General features: G+C 36.5%; 2 protein-coding genes across 2 annotated transcripts in view; both read left to right on the top strand.

The window, feature by feature from the left end:
- The first annotated feature begins 761 nt into the window (after positions 1 to 761).
- mfng (MFNG O-fucosylpeptide 3-beta-N-acetylglucosaminyltransferase) lies at positions 762 to 18,798 on the top strand. Its single transcript, XM_058760213.1, has 8 exons — positions 762 to 1,347; positions 7,914 to 7,959; positions 8,041 to 8,143; positions 9,647 to 9,800; positions 14,748 to 14,833; positions 15,004 to 15,169; positions 16,381 to 16,466; positions 17,619 to 18,798. Exons 1-8 carry the CDS (start codon positions 1,006 to 1,008, stop codon positions 17,710 to 17,712), a joined length of 1,077 nt encoding a protein of 358 aa, XP_058616196.1. The 5' UTR covers positions 762 to 1,005; the 3' UTR covers positions 17,713 to 18,798.
- elfn2a (extracellular leucine-rich repeat and fibronectin type III domain containing 2a) overlaps positions 18,475 to 19,490 on the top strand; it is a 136,827-nt gene continuing 135,811 nt past the window's right edge. The window contains 1 exon segment of the mRNA XM_058760212.1: positions 18,475 to 18,578. The gene's annotated coding sequence lies outside the window, so the exon portion shown is untranslated.

Below are 19,490 nucleotides of genomic sequence, written 5' to 3'. Positions count from 1 at the left end.
TGACAAAATTACAACTTGATTGAAATTATGAAAAATTATCTTGATTCTTTGTAAAAATGTTGGTTGTGATAGAAATTACATGACAACTGATATCACAAATTTATCATAATAAACAGTGAAATAAGCTAGTTTATTCGCTCTTTGTTTATCATATGTGCAATTTTATATTTTTATGTAGGCTAATACATTTTATTTATTTTTAAGATATATTAAGGGTATAATATAAAATGATATATTTATGTACATTATTTGTTTATATACAGTTTATTTACTCTTTGATTATAGTTTAAAACTTAGAATAATTGCCTAAATATCTATATTTAATAAAAACCATGATGAAAACCAAACAATGTTTTAATGCGAATTGGAAAAAATTTAAAGTCAAGTCAAATTTATTTTATGTAACGTTTTTTACACGTTGTTGTTGTCTTTTTACAAAGCAGCCTTACAGAAAATCGCGATATTAATGGTTATAATCACGCTTTATAATCGCATTTTAAATTTAGCAGATTAAAAGCTAGGTGATAATTTATAGTTTACATTTTGCAACATTTTGTTTTTGTCTCATACACTCATACACACTCATTTTATATTGTTTGCCTTCAAAAAGAAGTTTTCAACAGGAAATTTGGTTTATTTGCACATTTGCAGCCATACACTTTATCTTATCATTCACCATCGGAGCGTCACTGTGGAAAGTGGGCGGGGCGTAAAAAGTTTGCGAAGCCTGAAAGTGAATGACAGTTCATCCATCCTCCGTTTTAACAGAACACATGAGGGGCATCAGGCAGGATCCGAGCGCAATTACCAGATGAAAACTTTTACGGAATCGCAATGAATTTGAACTACATATTCCAACCCACCCAGGGACTTACTGGTTGTTGTATTTCATTATTATTTTTTAAACAATCACGCCTTTTTACGCGCGAGTGTGCGCCCAGATGTCGCCGGTTATACTTGAACTAGTTTAATATGCGGTCAAAAGCGAATTAAGGAATTTAGAAGATGATCGTAAGGAGGCTGTTTCATGTACTGCCTGTCTTCGCTCTGACACTTTTCATCCTGGTTTTGCTGGATTTGCAACTGCGCACCCGGAGTGACCAGAAACCCACCGCGCTTTTTGCGCACGAAAAGACTCCATCTATATTAAGAACTACGGCTGTGAACCAACACAGAGATGTTGTCAATGACAAACAAAGGCCAAAACGTCAGAAATGGAGGGAGATGAAGCCACAACCACCTTTAGGACTCACTGACATCTTCATTGCAGTGAAAACCACTGGCCGGTTCCACAAGACCCGCCTTGCTCTTCTTCTGGAGACCTGGATCTCCACGACTAAACACCACGTGAGTGTTCCTTGACTTTCAAATACTCAAACTTAAGAGGATTTAATGTTAAAATGCAAGAAAACCCTTACTGATCATCAACCACCAGTCAATGTTAATGATGGTTCCTTGATCATTTTATGTGTCATAATCTTGATTTGAGATGCAGTCTCACCCAGCAACCGCTGCTGATGTCATGGGACATCTGGCAGACGTGTGCACATCCTGTGGTATCAGCTAGAAGTTGTGTGCAAACGCATTTGTGAAAGCACAGGTGCAAAACCTCACTTGTGTGATGCCAAAACCCAGCAGGTTTGTTATGACTGTCTCACAAGTGGCACCTATGAAATTCTGCAACCCCCATGGAATTATTGGTTGTATTTCATTGCTAAACACTGCAAATAAAGTCATTTTTCACAAGCACGGATGAGCCAATTTTATTAACGTTGGCACCATGCCACAAAGACTGGCCCACGAATGGTTGCATCTATATTAAAATGCAGCGATCTGCCCCATTTCCTGTTTCGTCCACACTGTGCTCGATTATAGACTGAGCACTTCCTGTCTGTGTTCTCTAATTCCGCAGTAGCCTTGTCACGAAGGCTTGAGATGGACTTTTAGGTCCTCTTTTTGTCACAAGAAGCAGAACTCAGCTGTGACCTTTGAAAGAAACTAATGAAGATGACTGACTGAAATGCCATTTTAATGAAGCCAAGTTTTGTTCCTTCCACTGTTTTTCTTATAATACAGAGGATTTGGTGTGGCAGTGAATTAAAGACATTTTTAAACTCAAATAAGCTCAGGGGTTTTACCAAAGGATTCTGTGTTAAGGTTTGTAGATACTGAAACCATGCCTGATTTGACAGATCTAAAAGACCAGACCAAATGTGTGGTTACAACATAGCGGCTCGGTGAATCTCATGCAAAAGACCTGTGACATGTCATGGTCACATTTCACCGCAATATCCCCCAAAAAGAGAAAAAAAACAAAAAGGAGAGCAAAAAGAAAGTTTTATGACCATTAAAATATTTTGCACTTTGACATTATGACTTTTTTTTTTTTTTTTTAAACAATTAAGCACTTAAGTGTTTCCAGGTAACAAAACTAATATTAATATTAATAAATATAGTATTTACTTTTTTAATAATAATAATAATAATTATTATTATAATATATAAACACTATATTTTATTATGTGAATTAATTAAATATTAAGATATTTTTAAACAATAACACGTTTGAATTAAAATAAATATTATTATTTACTTGTTTTAAAATAACAATAATAACGTTTATAATAATTATTAATCATACAGCTTTTATGTTAAATTAAATATTAATTAATTTTTTTTAATATTAATATTATTATTATTATGTGATTAATAATTAACAACACAAAAACTCTTAATGCTCATAAAAATGGCTTCAAATTATTTAAGTAAAATAAAATTGCAATATAACATTTGTTTATTTATTTTCTGAAATATGGCCCAAATATGTTTTTCCCACTATTTGTCAAAAATCTCATTATATTTTTCAGTTATGCCATTCAATTCATGCTCATATTTATTTATGCCTTGGTATTTAGTGGTTTGTCAGCTGTTATCTAATATGATTTCCCCCCCACTTCTGGTGTTACTTGGACCTGGTTGTTGCATAAATCCTTGTTGCATGAGGCAAAATGTTTATGAGTGAAGCCCTGGCCCCTGGCATTAATTCAGAGAAAGTAAGACATAATTATTGGTTATTATTGATACTTGCCAAAAAGCAAAAGTTGACAGAGATTGATTAAAAAAAATCCTGAACATCCCCCTTAATGGACCTCCATTTACACTGTAAATTATTAGATTTGCCTGTGGCTTGCTGTAACATGACATTAAGAAGCAGAACAAAGCCAGACTGACGTACTAACACATGCTTACACACATACACACTCGCAGTTTGGCAGGCGCTAACAACACAAGGAGGACTTTGGGAAGATGTTAGTGATTGGACTTGCTGAGTGTTATCTCTGAGTGGCTTGTCAAAACAAATTCCCAATGTGCAACTCAGGATGTAACACTTTCAAAGCAGCAAACGTCCCTCTAAATATAAGACGACAAGTGCGAAATAGTGGTGCTGCTGATCCAAATACTTGTACGATCAAAGAGAACGTGTGTGAAACGCTTGGGGCTAAAATTACTCTCGTATGGCATACTAATATGTTTGGGGTTTTTTTCTCTGTGTGTGTGGAAGAAATTACTCTCAAATGTTCAGCAGTTTGCCACTCTGGTTTTGCATCAGATTTGGGCTCTCAAACATAAGAATTAAAAAAGAAAAAAGAAAAAAATCCCTGCTTCTGCTTTATTGCTCCTGTTTTGAATATGAGCAAATGGTGAGTGTGAGGAGGAAGTGTGTTCATCTGAAGTTTGAAGATTCAGCTTTTCCTTTACCTCTATGTAGAGAAAATGACTAATTTTAAATACGATTACTCAACATTAAAATTTTCTGATGAGTTGTGCTTGCAAACATCCCTGCCATGCAATTGCTAGGCTATTGCCATATGATTGCTAGGGTGTTTTAGGGTATGCTTACACAAGAACGATTGCACGAAAAACATATTTGAAAAGTTTTTCGATACCCGTTCAAAATGATACACGTTCACATGGATCTGCAAAAGTGACTAAAAACGCTGTATTATGCGTGCCAGGCCAGTAGTTGGCGATGTCATTTCTGTAGACTGAACATGTAATATGTGTGCGTGTGCCATCACATTTACCAATTTTTACCAATTTACCATTTACACAAATTCACATTTTCGTAGTTTACATGAAGGTGATATGAGCATTGCTTTCAAAAACAGAAATTTTGAAACTCATTTTAAAATCTTTGCATTTTCAGGCCCCTAAAACACTGTTGTCGTATAAATGAATGGCCAAAACGCATAAAAAGTTTTCAGAGTTTTTTTTTTTTTTTTTGTGTTAGATTGTTTCTAGGGTATTCTGGCACTGTAATAAATTACCTGTTAATATACAGTAAATTATTGCAGTACAGACAACAGTGCATTAAATTAATCGTACAGTATCATAATTATACTTGACAGTAAATTACGACAAAAACGTGCGTTCAGAATTATGATACTCCATAAACTTGCAATTCTAAGAAAAAAAGTCAGACTTCTGAGATAAAACCACTAGAATTCTGAGTTTACATTTTGCAGTTCTGTTTTTTTTTCCTCCACCACGGAATAAAAATTGAATGATTGCAACTTTTAATCTTACAATTCTGACATTTTTCTCACAATTGAACCTTTGCAAAAACCCACCCTCCTTTGTTACTGTTGCTATGTCCGACAAGCCATGCCACTCTTACGCCACACATCATGTTCTTACGCAGTAAAAAAAAAACATTGCAGAGCAAAGAGGAAACTGACAAAACGGCATCAGACAAGACGGAGCAGGTTACTTCTGGTATGAAACAAAGTCTTGGCTTTAATAAAATTTGGTCACTTTTAAGAAATTCAAACAATAATACCGTTTTGTGGCTCTTTAATGTGTGGTGACAGATCACTGTAACACCTCAATTCAAGCACCACATGAACCAATCATCTTTTCATATTTACTTAAAGCACAAAATAAACATGAATGAACATCAGAAGGTATCTGGTTTCAAACATGGAAAGATGCCAATACACACCCTTTCTCAAATTTAAGTCCACCAAAGTTCACCTGACTGATTTGTTTGTCGGACAAAATGACAGATTCGGCGTTGTGATTGGTCAGATCGCCTGTCAATCAAGCTCCCTGTGAAGGGTCAATTGACAGCAAATTATCGCAAAAGCGTGCGTTCAGAATTGCAAGATACTGCATAAACTCGCAATTCTAAGAAAAAAGTCAGAATTGTGAAATATAAACGACGTGTTTATCTCACAATTTTGACTTTTCGATTCTTTTCAAAATTGCGAGATATAAACTCAGAATTTCAGAGTTTCTAAACACATATAAACATATTCAAGTTTATAAATGTGTAATTATTTTTTAGGGAATTCTTAGCGTAGGTGGTTGCTAGGACATCGTTTAGTGGTCTCTATGATATTCTAGTATGTTGATATGGCTTCAGTCTCTCGTTCGGGGTAAGTCTTTGAGGTTTTTTTCCCCATTTTATTTAGTCTGCCAGGCAGAAGTCATAAATTAGATTTCTTTGGAAAGTACGACGAACCATGAGAGTTATTTCCCAGTGTTTAATGCTTACGATTAGGGGTTTGTTCAAATTACATTTCAAGCTCCAACAGCGGGTTTTAAGCACAGGATGTTGTTTGTGCTTGTCAGTTTTGGCGCTTATGTTTGTGTGCCCTTTGCCTCCATGCCAATAAGAGGAAGTGACAGCCGCAGACTGCGTTTTGCAACAATGACAAAACGGAAGTCTATCTGAACAGAGGAAGTGTTACGCTGAGGAAACAGGAACAAAGTGTGAAACAACAATCCGGCACTTTTAACAAAATGTCAGAAAAAAAAGGAAAAAAACCACACACCAGACATCCGAGCAAAGACCTTTTCTCACTTTTAGATTTTGTTATTTATCACTGTTACAGACTAATATAGTTTTGTGTTTGTTTTATGTCTATGAGGCTTTGCTAGCATATTATAATCAGAAAATGTTTTGGATGCATCTGCTTTTACCGTCCATCACATTATTAGCCTTTTCCCCGAGATGTGTGCCTTTTTCCTATACCATTCATCCCATTTGTGCTTATTTTAATTCCCTCTCAAGTTGAGAATACAAAAAAGTTTCACTTCATTATGCCGCTAATGGGCGGTTGTGCTGCAGTTTCACTCTTTGTGGGCTATATCTCCAGACGGTGTTTTATAAGCTGCTGTCATCAGCCGCTCCACTTTATCCGAAATAAGCGCTAAAGATTCACCCTTATGATTTATGAAGGAGCTTGGGGTTTGAGTGGGCCGTTTCCGCTCGCTCTGGCCCATTGGCTTTGATGGCCGCGGCATTGATCTGCACGCTTCGATTATTCTGCTTGTACTCAAGGACTGCGGCGGGAGCGGCACGTAGACTTACGATATGAGCTGTCTGGAGCACCTACACGTCGTAATGAAGCTAAACTTTCAGAGTGACATCTCCACTGCATCATGGGGAACATTAAAGGCTCTAGCAGGGCTGAGGTGTGTGTGAGAGAGAGAAAACGGATGAGTGGAGGAATATGGTCGCGGCTGACCACAGATAGGATGTGTCGCTGTCTAGCAGGAAATGGCTCCTAAATCTGCTCCTCTGTTGGTTGAGGGACCTTTTTTTTTTTTAAAATATAGGCTAAATTTGGTTTTGTGGTTACCAACGACACTGAAAACCATAATTAATTATATTATATTATATATAATCTACATTCTGACGAATATTATTGGCTCATGACTAATTGATTTTGTTTCTCTTTCAGTCGTTTATTGGATAAATGCCTCTGCTAAATGCGTGGATGTAAATATCTACTTATTAAAAGTCATGTTTTAAATAGCCCATGTTTAATAATACTAATTTTAATAATTATAGGCCTAAAGTTTTGAATAATAGGGCCTGTAATATTTTTGTATTTCATAATTGGAATTAGGCCTATTCATTGTTGTGTAACAAAATCTAGACAACACAATTATGACAACAACAAAAAAAAGACCAAATAATGTTAGTCCAAACAAAATATCTGTTGAATTAATATTTTATATAATAATAATATTTTTATATTATAATATATTTTGTGAAATCTGTTGAATTTATAAATACTTGTAGTAAAAAACTGCAATATGTCAAATAAATAATTAAAATAGTATTTAGTTGTAATATTCTTTAACAATCTTTTATTAACAATGTCATAATTTTGATATAAACGATATACTCGTAGTAACAAAAACTGTATATATTAGAGGAATATATTATAAAAATATACTAAATTGACAAGTTATTTTGCATTGTAATAATAGCTAATGCGTAGTGAGCATAAGAGACTTCTTTGGAAAACAAATCATATAAAATTACAGTTTTGTTAAAATTGTTCATTTGTTGTTGTGTAAGTGATGGTGTCCAAAACAATTAAAAGTTAACATGATCTGTTGAACTCATATTCAAAAAAGCCATTGTAGGAAATCAATATTATAAAAAAGTTTAATAAAATAATAAATAAAATAAATTACTATAAATGTTGACTGCATTGTCATTGATTACTTTTAATTTTAATGTTAATTTAATGTTCATCTGGCTATTTTAAGTGGCTTCAAACAAACCTCATACGATCATTTTATAATATTTTTAATGTTTCAACATATTTTGCCAACCCATCTCAGCGGTAGTTTTTTAGACACTTTCACACACAGCAGTTCTGTTATCCCACTTTGAGACAACATTGGTAATTACAAACCAGAGTTCTAATGGCAAACCGGGAACACAGATGCTCTGAGGCCTCATGGTGCACCAGCTGTTGTCTCACAGCGGTGCATGATGGGAATTTGGATGTTACTTGTTCTCATAAGACCACCAGGCTCTCATTGCACCATTTCAGAATTAATATGCAGGTTTGGCCTCATGAATTTGTGTTTATGTTTCACTTCTACAGACGTACATCTTTACAGACAGTCCAGATAAAGACATCTCCTCTGAAGGTAGATCATCTTTCTTCTGCAGGATTGATCTGAGCTTATGAATCTTTGCCCTGAGCTCACTGCATGTGTCTTTGCTCACAGGATTTAACATTATCGTCACCGACTGCCCGCCGGAGCACAGTCATCAAGCTTTATCCTGCAAGATGGCTGCCGAGTATGACCACTTCATGATTTCTGAAAAAAAGTGAGTCGGCCACTAATGTAATGTGACCTTACGGTGCGATTTATTTTCATATGCATGTACAGATTTTTTCTTTTCTAATAGTATGTATTGTGTGTGTTGACTTTTTATTTACTATTTTATTTAACAAATTCACAACCTACTTTAACCTGTTTTAATATTTATATTTACTTAACATTTAAATGCTCTTCAAATACAAAATCTAGTTTATTTAACGTAATAAATATCTATCTATCTATTTATAAAAATATATATATTAAACATGCCTGTCATTCTGTCTATAATGTTATATATATATATATATATATATATATACAGTGGGGCAAAAAAGTATTTAGTCAGCCACCAATTGTGCAAATTCTCCCACTTAAAAAGATGAGAGAGGCCTGTAATTTTCATCATAGGTATACCTCAACTATGAGAGACAAAATTAGAAAAAAAAAATCCAGAAAATCACATTGTAGGATTTTTAAAGAATTTATTTGCAAATTATGGTGGAAAATAAGTATTTGGTCAATAACAAAATTTCATCTCAATACTTTGTTATATACCCTTTGTTGGCAATGACAGAGGTCAAACGTTTTCTGTAAGTCTTCACAAGGTTTTCACACACTGTTGCTGGTATTTTGGCCCATTCCTCCATGCAGATCTCCTCTAGAGCAGTAATGTTTTGGGGCTGTCGCTGGGCAACTCGGATTTTCGTGGGGTTGAGATCTGGAGACTGGCTAGGCCACTCCAGGACCTTGAAATGCTTCTTACGAAGCCACTCCTTCGTTGCCCGGGCGGTGTGTTTGGGATCATTGTCATGCTGAAAGACCCAGCCACGTTTCATCTTCAATGCCCTTGCTGATGGAAGGAGGTTTTCACTCAAAATCTCACGATACATGGCCCCATTCATTCTTTCGTTTACACGGATCAGTCGTCCTGGTCCCTTTGCAGAAAAACAGCCCCAAAGCATGATGTTTCCACCCCCATGCTTCACAGTAGGTATGGTGTTCTTTGGATGCAACTCAGCATTCTTTCTCCTCCAAACACGACAAGCTGAGTTTTTACCAAAAAGTTCTATTTTGGTTTCATCTGACCATATGACATTCTCCCAATCCTCTTCTGGATCATCCAAATGCTCTCTAGCAAACTTCAGACGGGCCGGACATGTACTGGCTTAAGCAGGGGGACACGTCTGGCACTGCAGGATTTGAGTCCCTGGCGGCGCAGTGTGTTACTGATGGTAGCCTTTGTTACTTTGGTCCCAGCTCTCTGCAGGTCATTCACTAGGGGTGAGATCTTGCGTGGAGCCCCAGATCGAGGGAGATTATCAGTGGTCTTGTACGTCTTCCATTTTCTAATAATTGCTCCCACAGTTGATTTCTTCACACCAAGCTGCTTACCTTGGTGGCCATGTACATACATTATATATATATATATATATATAGACAGATAGATAGATAGATAGATAGATAGATAAAGCATCTTGTGAATTTATTATTTATTTATTTGTTTCCACAGGTGGTTGTGTCATGTTGATGATGATAACTACCTGAACCCTGGAGCCCTTCTGTCTCTCTTGACGGCCTTCCCAGCGGACAGTGATATCTATGTGGGAAAACCAAGCCTGGATCGCCCAATGAGAGCCCAGGAGCTGCTGGAAGGAAATAAGACGGTCAGTTGTTTTATTGATATTTTCTTACCAACATTTTTCTGCCATGAACTTGTAGCAAAAGAGCCTTTTCCTTCAGGGCTCAATCAGTGATTAGACCTTTATTGCTTATTGATCTGGACAATTCTGTCCGATCTTTTAACGTATAGCCGGAGAGAAAAACTGTCAATACTGTCGGGGGAATTAATCCAATCATGTACAATGTGTGATGGCAGTCATTTGAGTGTGTGTGTTTGTAGTCATGCTGTCTTTGGAGCTGCTCCCTCAGTAGTGTGTTTGTGTGAGGTCTGCAGGAACAGACAAGCAATTCAGTTCAGCTTTCCTCATCCCTTCTTTCCCTCTGTTTCTCTGCTCTAATGATCCCTTGGGTCACAGAGGCACCTGGGTAATAAAAATTAAACCTGTCTTTTAATTTCTGCCGCCCTGCCGGACTCTACCTCTGTTCGTTGGAAAGAATACCCCCCCCCCCCCAAAAAAAAGTTTAGTTATACCTGCCATACCCATTTCTGTAGTCCTTCAGTTCCTTGTTGTTTCTGTCTTTGCATGGAATTTTGTATATTTGTTTGTTCTTAGGACACAAAACCTGCCAAAAACAATATTTCTGCTTCATATTTACAGTTGTGAGCAAAAGTTTACATCCCCCTTTCAGAATCTGCAAAATGTTAATAATTTTACCAAAATAAGAGGGATTATACATGTTATTGTTTATTTAGTACTGACCTGAATGAGATATTTCACATAAAAGATGTTTACATATAGTCTACAAGAGAAAATAATAGTTGAATTTATAAAAATGACCCCGTTCAGGTTAAACTGCCTGTTGTTCTTCAGAAAAATCCTTCAGGTCCCACAAATTCTTTAGTTTTCCAGCATTTTTGTGTATATGAACCCTTTCCAACAATAACTGTATGTTTTTGAGACCCATCTTTTCACACTGAGGACAACTGAGGCACTCATATGCAACTATTACAGAAGGTTCAAACACTGACTGATGCTCCAGAAGGAAAAACCATGCATTAAGAGCCAGGGGGTGAGGGTGTTACGTGACGTGCACGTGAACCTGGTTGCACTTGGGTGGACCTCCGTGCGTTTGGCCCCTTTTTGCAGTTTTTTTCGTTTTGTTTTGGGTTTTGTTCATTGGTGATGCTTTCCCTGGTGACATGCAGTCGGAAGCGGCAGGAGTTGTCTCCATCGGCTTCTCCGATTGGGAAGAGGTCCGGGCTACTGACCACGAGTGATGTAGTGGACAAGATGGTGAACACTGTTGCGCACTTTGGGGACATTCTGGGAACTGAGTTGACGGCGATGTGGAGCAGGTTCGCTTCTCACATGTCAGTTGTTCGGTCGCTGTGCTCTGGGCTGGATCTTCTTGCAGGGGAGACGAGAGAGCAGGCGAGGGTTGTCGCAGATCACGATGGGAGAGTGGCTGCTCTCGAGCGGCAGGTTGTGGATTTGCAGGATCGCGGTGGGCGCAGCAGTCTGCGTCTGGTCGGATTGCCCGGGGGTTCCGAGGGGGACAGCCCTATGGGCTTTTTGGGGGGATCGCTACCGACGTGGCTCCTGTCTCTGGTGGGCAAAGAGATTGAAGTGGAGCGAGCGCATCGCGTGTACACAAGGATCTCCTCAGATTGCGCTAAACCACTGGTTTTCATCTTTAAACTGTTACGGTACACGGACAGGGAGATCATTCTGCGGGCCGCCAAACTTCACGCCCTGGTGAAAACATCCAATGGAGCAACGCTGTCTTTCTTTCCAGACTTTTCTCCGGTCACCGCAAAAAGAAGAAGTGCATTTGCGCCAGTTAGGAAGGAAATGAGAGAAGCTGGCATCCAGAATTTTCTTCTTTATCCTGCAGTGCTGAAGGTCATTCTTATGGAAGCCTGTTTCCGCCACTGAATAAAAAAATAAAATAAAAAAACGGTTATTGCGACTTTTTATCTCATAATTCTGACTTTTTTTCACAGAATTGTGAGATACAAACTCGCAATTGCGAGTTATGAAGTCAGAATTGTGTGATATAAAAGTTTTGAGGGGGAAAAAAGACTGATATGTTCTCAGAATTGTGAGTTTATATCTCGCAGTTCTGACTTTATTTCTCAGAATTGTGACTTTATGTCTTGCAATTGCGAGTTTATATCACGCAATTATGAGAAAAAAAGTCAGAATTGTGAGATAAAAAGTCGCAATAACCTTTTTTATTTTTTATTCAGTGGTGGAAACGGGCTTCCATACATTCTCAATCAAGGTGAACCTAAAATGCTATACTCCCCAGAAGAAGCAAGAGTTTTTCTCAGGTCCCATTCATCCACCAATTCTCAGTGAGCTTCAGCTGGACATTTGCTGTCTAATCGGAGAAGAGATGCTCTAAATGGCGATTGTGTCTTTCACTGTTCACTTTAATGTTCACTTCTTAATTCATAGTTACTAGAAGCTTTCATTGTGCACACAGTATTGCTTACTGATTATGATGTTATTTTATTTATGTTTTAGTTGTATTCCTTCTCTCTCTCTCCTTTTTTTATTTTTTATTTATTTATTTTATTTTTTTCTTTTAATAGAGATACTACCTAGTCAATATGTGACTATGGGTCCAATGTTGGTGCTTCAGTAATGTGCATGTTTTTGTTGACGCCACGGACCATATTAAGGGGTGCTGGCAGATCAAGGTTTGTTCTTGGTTTGATCTGCCATAGTTCATGGGAATGTATTTATGTTTTTTTTTTAAATAGTGATGGGAAGGGTGGGGAGTGGTTTAATGGTAGACTCAACTGGTTTTATTTTCAAACTTGTATTTTGTCTTATTATGCAGTAATTCTGTTCGATACCTATGACTGACCTTAATATTCTGAGTTGTAATATTAATCGCCTAAATGGCCCTCACAAATGTACAGGTTTTCTGGATTTTTTGCGAAGAAGAAAGATTGATATAGTGTTAGTTCAAGAATCCCATTTGAAAGAGGAGGATATACACAGCTGTAATAATAGGTTTTATGAAGTGGTATCTCACTCATCTTCGTATACTAAAACCAAGGGTGTCCTAATATTGGTGCGGAAGACTTTAAATATTACTATTTTAGATAAAGGTTGTGATACAGATGGTAGAATAACACATATAAAAACAATAGTGGAGAATAGGAATATTGTATTATCTTTAGGCACGTTTTCGCATTGTTTTCATTGAGAGTGCCCCTCTCGCTCACCTTTTTGGTCTCAGCTCTCACAGGACCTGTTATATTTGTTGGGTACTGAGATATGTTTGACTCCACACCATTTTTTCATGAATGACTTTTGGGACTTCACCTTGTCCATCCAACAAAGATGTTTGCTGTTAGCTGATCTCACAGCAGCAAAAAATTGCTAGTCAACCGTTGGAGTCCTCCTCACACAATGGACGGACGAACCTGGGCTGTGTATTTGTTGGACATTGGCTCGATGGAGCTCTCAACTACTCGTGTGCATGGATCTAGTGTGGAAACTGTAAGTTTGTGGCGTTCAGCTTTTGATGTTGTGTCATCTTTTCTGGAATCCTTGTGAAAATGGTTTTGTTGTGGGTTGGGTTCTGGATTTGCACAGTTGCTTTTTGTTTGCTACTGCTGTTTCAGGAAGAAACCTTCTTTAAGTTCTGGTGTTAGTCTCTACAAATTTATTTTGTCTGCTTCAGTCTTCTCAGTTGGACACTCAAAGCCCTGCTGAATCTAAACTGCTGTTTCGTTCTGGTGAACACATCCTGATCCATCCTATCTGCCACTCTGCGTGTCCTCTGTGTTGTTTATGTCCACATTTATATGTCTGGCTGGACAGGCCACAGCTCCCTACAGGGGAGGAATACAATCGAAAGGATGAGAGGACAGAAAAGGGCTGCGTGTTACCTTGAGGGTAACGGCCACATGGAGGAATGAAGGGAGGGATAAACGGATGTGGGGACGAGTAGATGGACACGGTCAGATTTATGCCCTGTCGCTTATGATGCTCCACAGAATCCCACAGGAAAACAAACCTGCTCAGAATTTCAGGAAAGCCAAGAAATGAAGAGCAGTGAAAAGTGTACAGAGGGAGAGAAATTTGTGGTTTAAAAAGTGATTTAAATTTGAATAGAAGGAAATAGAACATTCAAATGGAATGAAATTTGAGTACATTTTATACAACAGTTTTGGCATTAGTAGTGGCTATTTAGACTCTTTTTATATGTTACATTACGCCAATGGGTGGCGACAAATGTCAATGAATCAATCAATTCATTCAAAAGCATAGATTCATTCAGGAATAAAGACAAGTGTCTTTAGAATAGAATTGAATCATCCATGCAACCCATTCATTTAAATGCTGAATAATTAAGAAACAAAACAGTGACCGTCTATATGAATGAGCCAATGAAACATTCAACCGCTTCGTTCAAAGATGCTGAATTATGCAGAAACAAAAGAGGTGATCGTTTTTTAAGAATGAGCCAATGAATCATTAATTAAACCGATTAATTCATGAACACTAAATCATTCAGGAACAAAATAAGTGACACTTTACATTATATATTAATATTATAAATGAATATTTCTGTTAAAATATATGAAATTACATAATTACAGAACATAATATAATTTTCCCATAAGCATTTTTTGTTTCAAATATATGTAATTTAAGAATTACTGTATATATATTTTACCCTTTGCTCAAAGTTGTCTGAGAAACCTGCTTTGAGGTTCATCTGCAAGTCTTTTTGCTTAAATACCTTCTTTAGGTGAGGCATTTTACTCAAAACCTCAGCGAGTCTCCACATGTTCTACTGTACAACACACTGACCGACTGCACCACGAAAACTTCAGATTGTTTTAGAGGCTTGATTCGTTAATCACAAGGAACTGTAGTGATAGGACATGAAAATGCAAGATATTTTCTTGAAATTTGCAAGTTATGTGCAGAATTTATAGAGCTGACTGGTTGGCTTTGTTTCAGAGGGACGTCCATTTCTGGTTCGCTACAGGAGGGGCTGGTTTCTGTCTGAGCAGGAAGCTGGCAGAGAAGATGGCACCCTGGGCAAGGTGAGGCCTGATTCAGTGTGTGTGTTTGATTTTGATTCTGAGGCCATTTCATGCATATGTTGGTACTTGTGCCTTGATCGCAAAATGTACCTGAATTGTTTCTCCTAAACAGCAACGAGTCTAAATGGAGTGTATAGGCCTATGTGTTAGTCACATGTCTCTATTTGCAGTGGTCCCAGGTTCGAGAAGACCTCCGCTGTGATCATGTTACCTGATGACTGTACGGTGGGCTTTATAGTTGAGAAGCGTCTGGGAATCTCAATGGTCCACAGCAACATGTTCCACTCTCATCTGGAAAACCTACTTCTTCTCGCCCCTAGCGATATCCCAAAACAAGTGAGATTTTTAAGTGGTGGCTGTTAGTAGTGCTTATTTAAGTATTAAAGTGTTGGTATGGAAATTAATGATAGCATCTTTTGACTTTTGACAAAAGTATCTTTTTATTTAGGCTAGTAAACAACCTCCTAGCAATACTGTAGCAAGCACTCGGGCAAGCATTCACAACACCTTAGCATATAGCAACTTTACCACAGCTCGAATATGCTAAATGTTGAAAAGAAAAGATCAGAATCATTTTCTAAGTACGTTTTGAACCACCTAGAACACCCTAGCAATCACTTAGACTAGCAACCACCTAGTAATGCCCTAGAAACATCTACTGTAGAATACCTTAGCACCCACTTAGCAAAGTGCTAACAATCACTCAGGCAAGCATTCACTACAACTTAGCATATTTTGCAACTTTAGCACAGACAAAAACTATTCAATTTTTCAAGGTTTTCTTTTCTTTCCACAGTATTCTACAGATTACTCAAAGAACTGATATTAATATTTTAGCTCAAAGAACTGGACAGTAACATTTTATCTTAAAGAACTGCAGGCTATTTTACGTCAAAAAACAAAAGGCTAATTTTCACTTCCAAAACAGGATGCTAATGTTTTGCCACAAAAAAATAGATGCTAATATTTTACCACCAAAAAACTGGATGCTAATATTTTACTACAAAGAACTGAGCGTTAATATTTTACCACAATGAACAGGATGTTAATATATTACCACAAAAAACTATTTTACAACAGAGAACTGGATACTATAACTTACCTCAAAACAGTGAAGGCAAATATTTTACCTCAAAGAATTGGATGCTAATATATTACCACAAAAATCTTGATGCTAATATTTTACCACCAAAAAACTGAATGATAAAATATTTTACCACAAAGAAATGAGCGTTAATATTTTACCACAAAAAAAAAAAAAAAAAGAAAAAAAAAAAGGATACTAAATATTTTACAGAGAACTGAAGGCTAATATTTTACCTCAAAGAACTGTATGCTGATATTTTAACAAAAACAACTAGATGCTAATAATTTACCTAAAGAACTGGACGCTAATATTTTACTTCATAGAAATGAATTCTAATATTTTATCTGTCAAAACACATCTTAGGCCAAAATGAGATGGTTTGTTAAAATCAGACTACTTTTCATTTCTAACAGCATGTTATCTATTCTTCCTGTTTGTTTCTCGACCTCTAACACTGAAGGTGACTCTCAGCTATGGATGGTTAGAGAATAAAATGAACAGTGTTGAGCTAAAAGGAGTTTTTACCAGAGATGAAGATCCGTCCAGGTTAGTCATACACACACCTTCACACACCCACAGGCCCTGTGGATACAGATTTGTTATTTATGACTAAAAGATGACGCATACTGCCGCTAACTCCACTTTCCTTTGTTTATTCAAGACAAATTATCAGACAAATTGAAGTTAAAGTAAGATAAAGCCACTTTAACTGATGTAAAAGCATGTTATCCTTCTACTAAAGTTCCTGAAATCTAATTTCATGCTTATATTTGTATGTTTATCTGTAAAATATGCTTACCACAGTGAGTTCAGTATCTTCTCACACATCTTTCTGCCTGGGCTAGCATTAAACATCCAAGCTGTTTCTGTTATCACCACAAATCCATGCTTACACATTTCGTGAGCAGACATCTCTTACGGGCAGTTTAAAAGCACTTCCTCGTACATCTTAATCTGCTTAATCTGAATACATTTGTCTCTATGTATTGCCAAACTCTTCACAGGCTAAAAGATTTTGTGTTTTCCTCAAGAGATAATGCATACTTGTTTTTGAGACCCAGTAAAGTTCAGTTCCTGCTTAAGATTTCTCAAACTTCAACCATGGCTTGAAGCCAAACCCTACTAACTAATCCTTTTCTTTTTAAAATTTTATTTATTTATTTTTTAATCTATGACTTTTAAAAACTCACCATAGAGTGTGAATATTATGCATTTAAAGGGTTAGTTCACCCAAAAATGAAAATTATGTCATTAATTACTCACCCTCATGTCATTCCAACCCGTAAAACCTTCGTTCATCTTCGGAAACACAAATTAAGATAATTTTTGATGAAATCTGCTAGCTTTTTGACCCTCCATAGACAGCAAGTGTACTACCACGATCAAGGCACAGAAATGTAGTAAGGATATCGTTAAAATGGTTCATGTAACATCAGTGGTTCAAGCGTAATTTTACAAATTTGTCCTTACTACGTTTCTGTGCCTTGATCGTGTAAGGACCCTTGCTGTTTATGGAGGGGCAGAGAGCTCTCGGATTTCATCAAAAATATCTTAAATTGTGTTTTCCGATGGATGATGGATGACATGTCTTACGGGTTTGTATTGACATAAGAGTGAGCAATTAATGACAGAATATTCATTTTTGGGTGAACTATCACTTTAAGATGTTTTAAGCTAATGTTTTTCTGTTTTTTTCAGGTTCAGGACAGTCCATTGTCTTCTGCACCCTACAACAAGTTGGTGCCCTGTAGCCCTCAAAAGCGCCTTGTCATGGAATCAACATATGCAATAGGCTAAATGGACAATAATCATGTATAATGTGAGAATTTCAGTGTATAGTGTCCTTACAAAACATTTGTGTTTTGTAAAGTCCAAGGAGCCAACAAAACCCGAAAGCACTGCATGTTGGTCAAACGAGGAAACTGAGAAACCTCAGCCTTTAACTGAGCCATCATTGTTATTGAAGTGTAACTTCTGTCTACACGCTGCACATTTTAGTTATTATATGATCATCTGATTCCTTGAATACTTAATATATTTGTGATTATTAAATAATACATCTCTGTCAATGCACTGTATATTTGTTTGTAAGTGTAAAAATGCTTTAAAATGAGTTAACTTGATGAATTTGTTTTGAAAAATTTCAAATCAAAAGATTTCGAAACAGGGTAATCAAATTTGTTTCTTTCTGTTATCACTCATATTCTTGTATTTGCACTGTACGCATTTGGATTACTGTAATATATTTGTACTCTATGATTTATATGAAGCGCTTAAGTGGATATCCACTAAAATATGTTTCGAAATACATTTTAATTCAGTTTTAGATAAATGAAGATTATTTTCCTGTATAAAGAATCTGAATTATTTCCTAACTCAAATATATGTATTGTGATGTATTTGTGTGTGTGTTTCTACATTAGACAGATAGACTTATGGGGCTGAAAGAAATAATCATGCACTGCCCCTTCAAGACAGGGTCTTGACAGACTGTGGTACTAGCCCTTTAAGACCATCTGCCAATCAAATGAATCAAGCAATCAAGTGGGAGGTGGTCATTGTGAACAAACTGCAAATTTGGTACACCAAACAAACTAGCATAATTCCAGTGTGGATTATACAATGTAAAGCCAAACCGATCACAACATTTTCCCCTGAGTGAGTTTGATTCTTTGTGTTATGTCTGCTGGTGGCTGATTACCCTTTGAAGTGCTTATGTTTGGGCTGGATGAGCTGAAACCTTTGAAATATTGGCCTGTATTTGTTTATATTTTGGATTAGTTGAGTATTTACTTGGCTCAACTTGTTTAGTGTTGAAAAGCCTTTGATGAACTTTTGAGTGCACTTTGATCATGTGGATGGACCTTTGGAAAACTGATTTAATGTTATGTTATTCTTTTTTGCCATCTTAATGTTTTCTTTAGCTGGTGGATTTCTGTTTAGTTTAGCAGGTGGATAGTAGTGCAAATACTTTTTAGGTATTTAGTATTTATTTATTTATTTATTTTTCATTACATGTGATGTTGACGATACATACTTTATTAATTCCCATGGGGAAATTCAGATATCCAGTAGTAGCATTAAAAACAGACAACAAAGCATGGGGAAAAAAATTAAATAACTAACTAACGAACTAACTAACTAAATAAATATTAGTGGTAGGGGTGTGCAATATTGACAAAAAATAATATCAATATTTTCTGGGATTTTATCGATAACGATAATTAGACAATATTTTGCTCCTAAAAGTTTTCTCCTAAAGTTTTTGATATTCTTCATATTCTGTTTGGTGGTGAGTTCACACTGATAGAAATTAATATTTTCCAATAAGTTTTAACTGATTTTTACATTTTATGGGCATTTTTACCTTTATAAAGCCATTTTTTCTAAAAAGTGTCTATTATGTTTTGAGTCAAATTCTTACATTTAATCAGTGATTTAGAATAATAAGACTTTTGGGCTGTTACCAAGCAAATTAAATCAGTATCAACAAAATTCATCTTTTCAATGCAGAGAAAACGCAGGAGCTGCATCTGAAGTGGTGTTTAGGTGCATTTACACATGAATGCA

Source organism: Onychostoma macrolepis, chromosome 22, assembly GCF_012432095.1.
Source record: "Onychostoma macrolepis isolate SWU-2019 chromosome 22, ASM1243209v1, whole genome shotgun sequence".
Taxonomy (NCBI): Eukaryota; Metazoa; Chordata; class Actinopteri; order Cypriniformes; family Cyprinidae; genus Onychostoma; species Onychostoma macrolepis.
The sequence above is the reverse complement of the archived record's forward strand: the minus strand, read 5'-3'. Positions and strand labels throughout refer to the sequence as shown.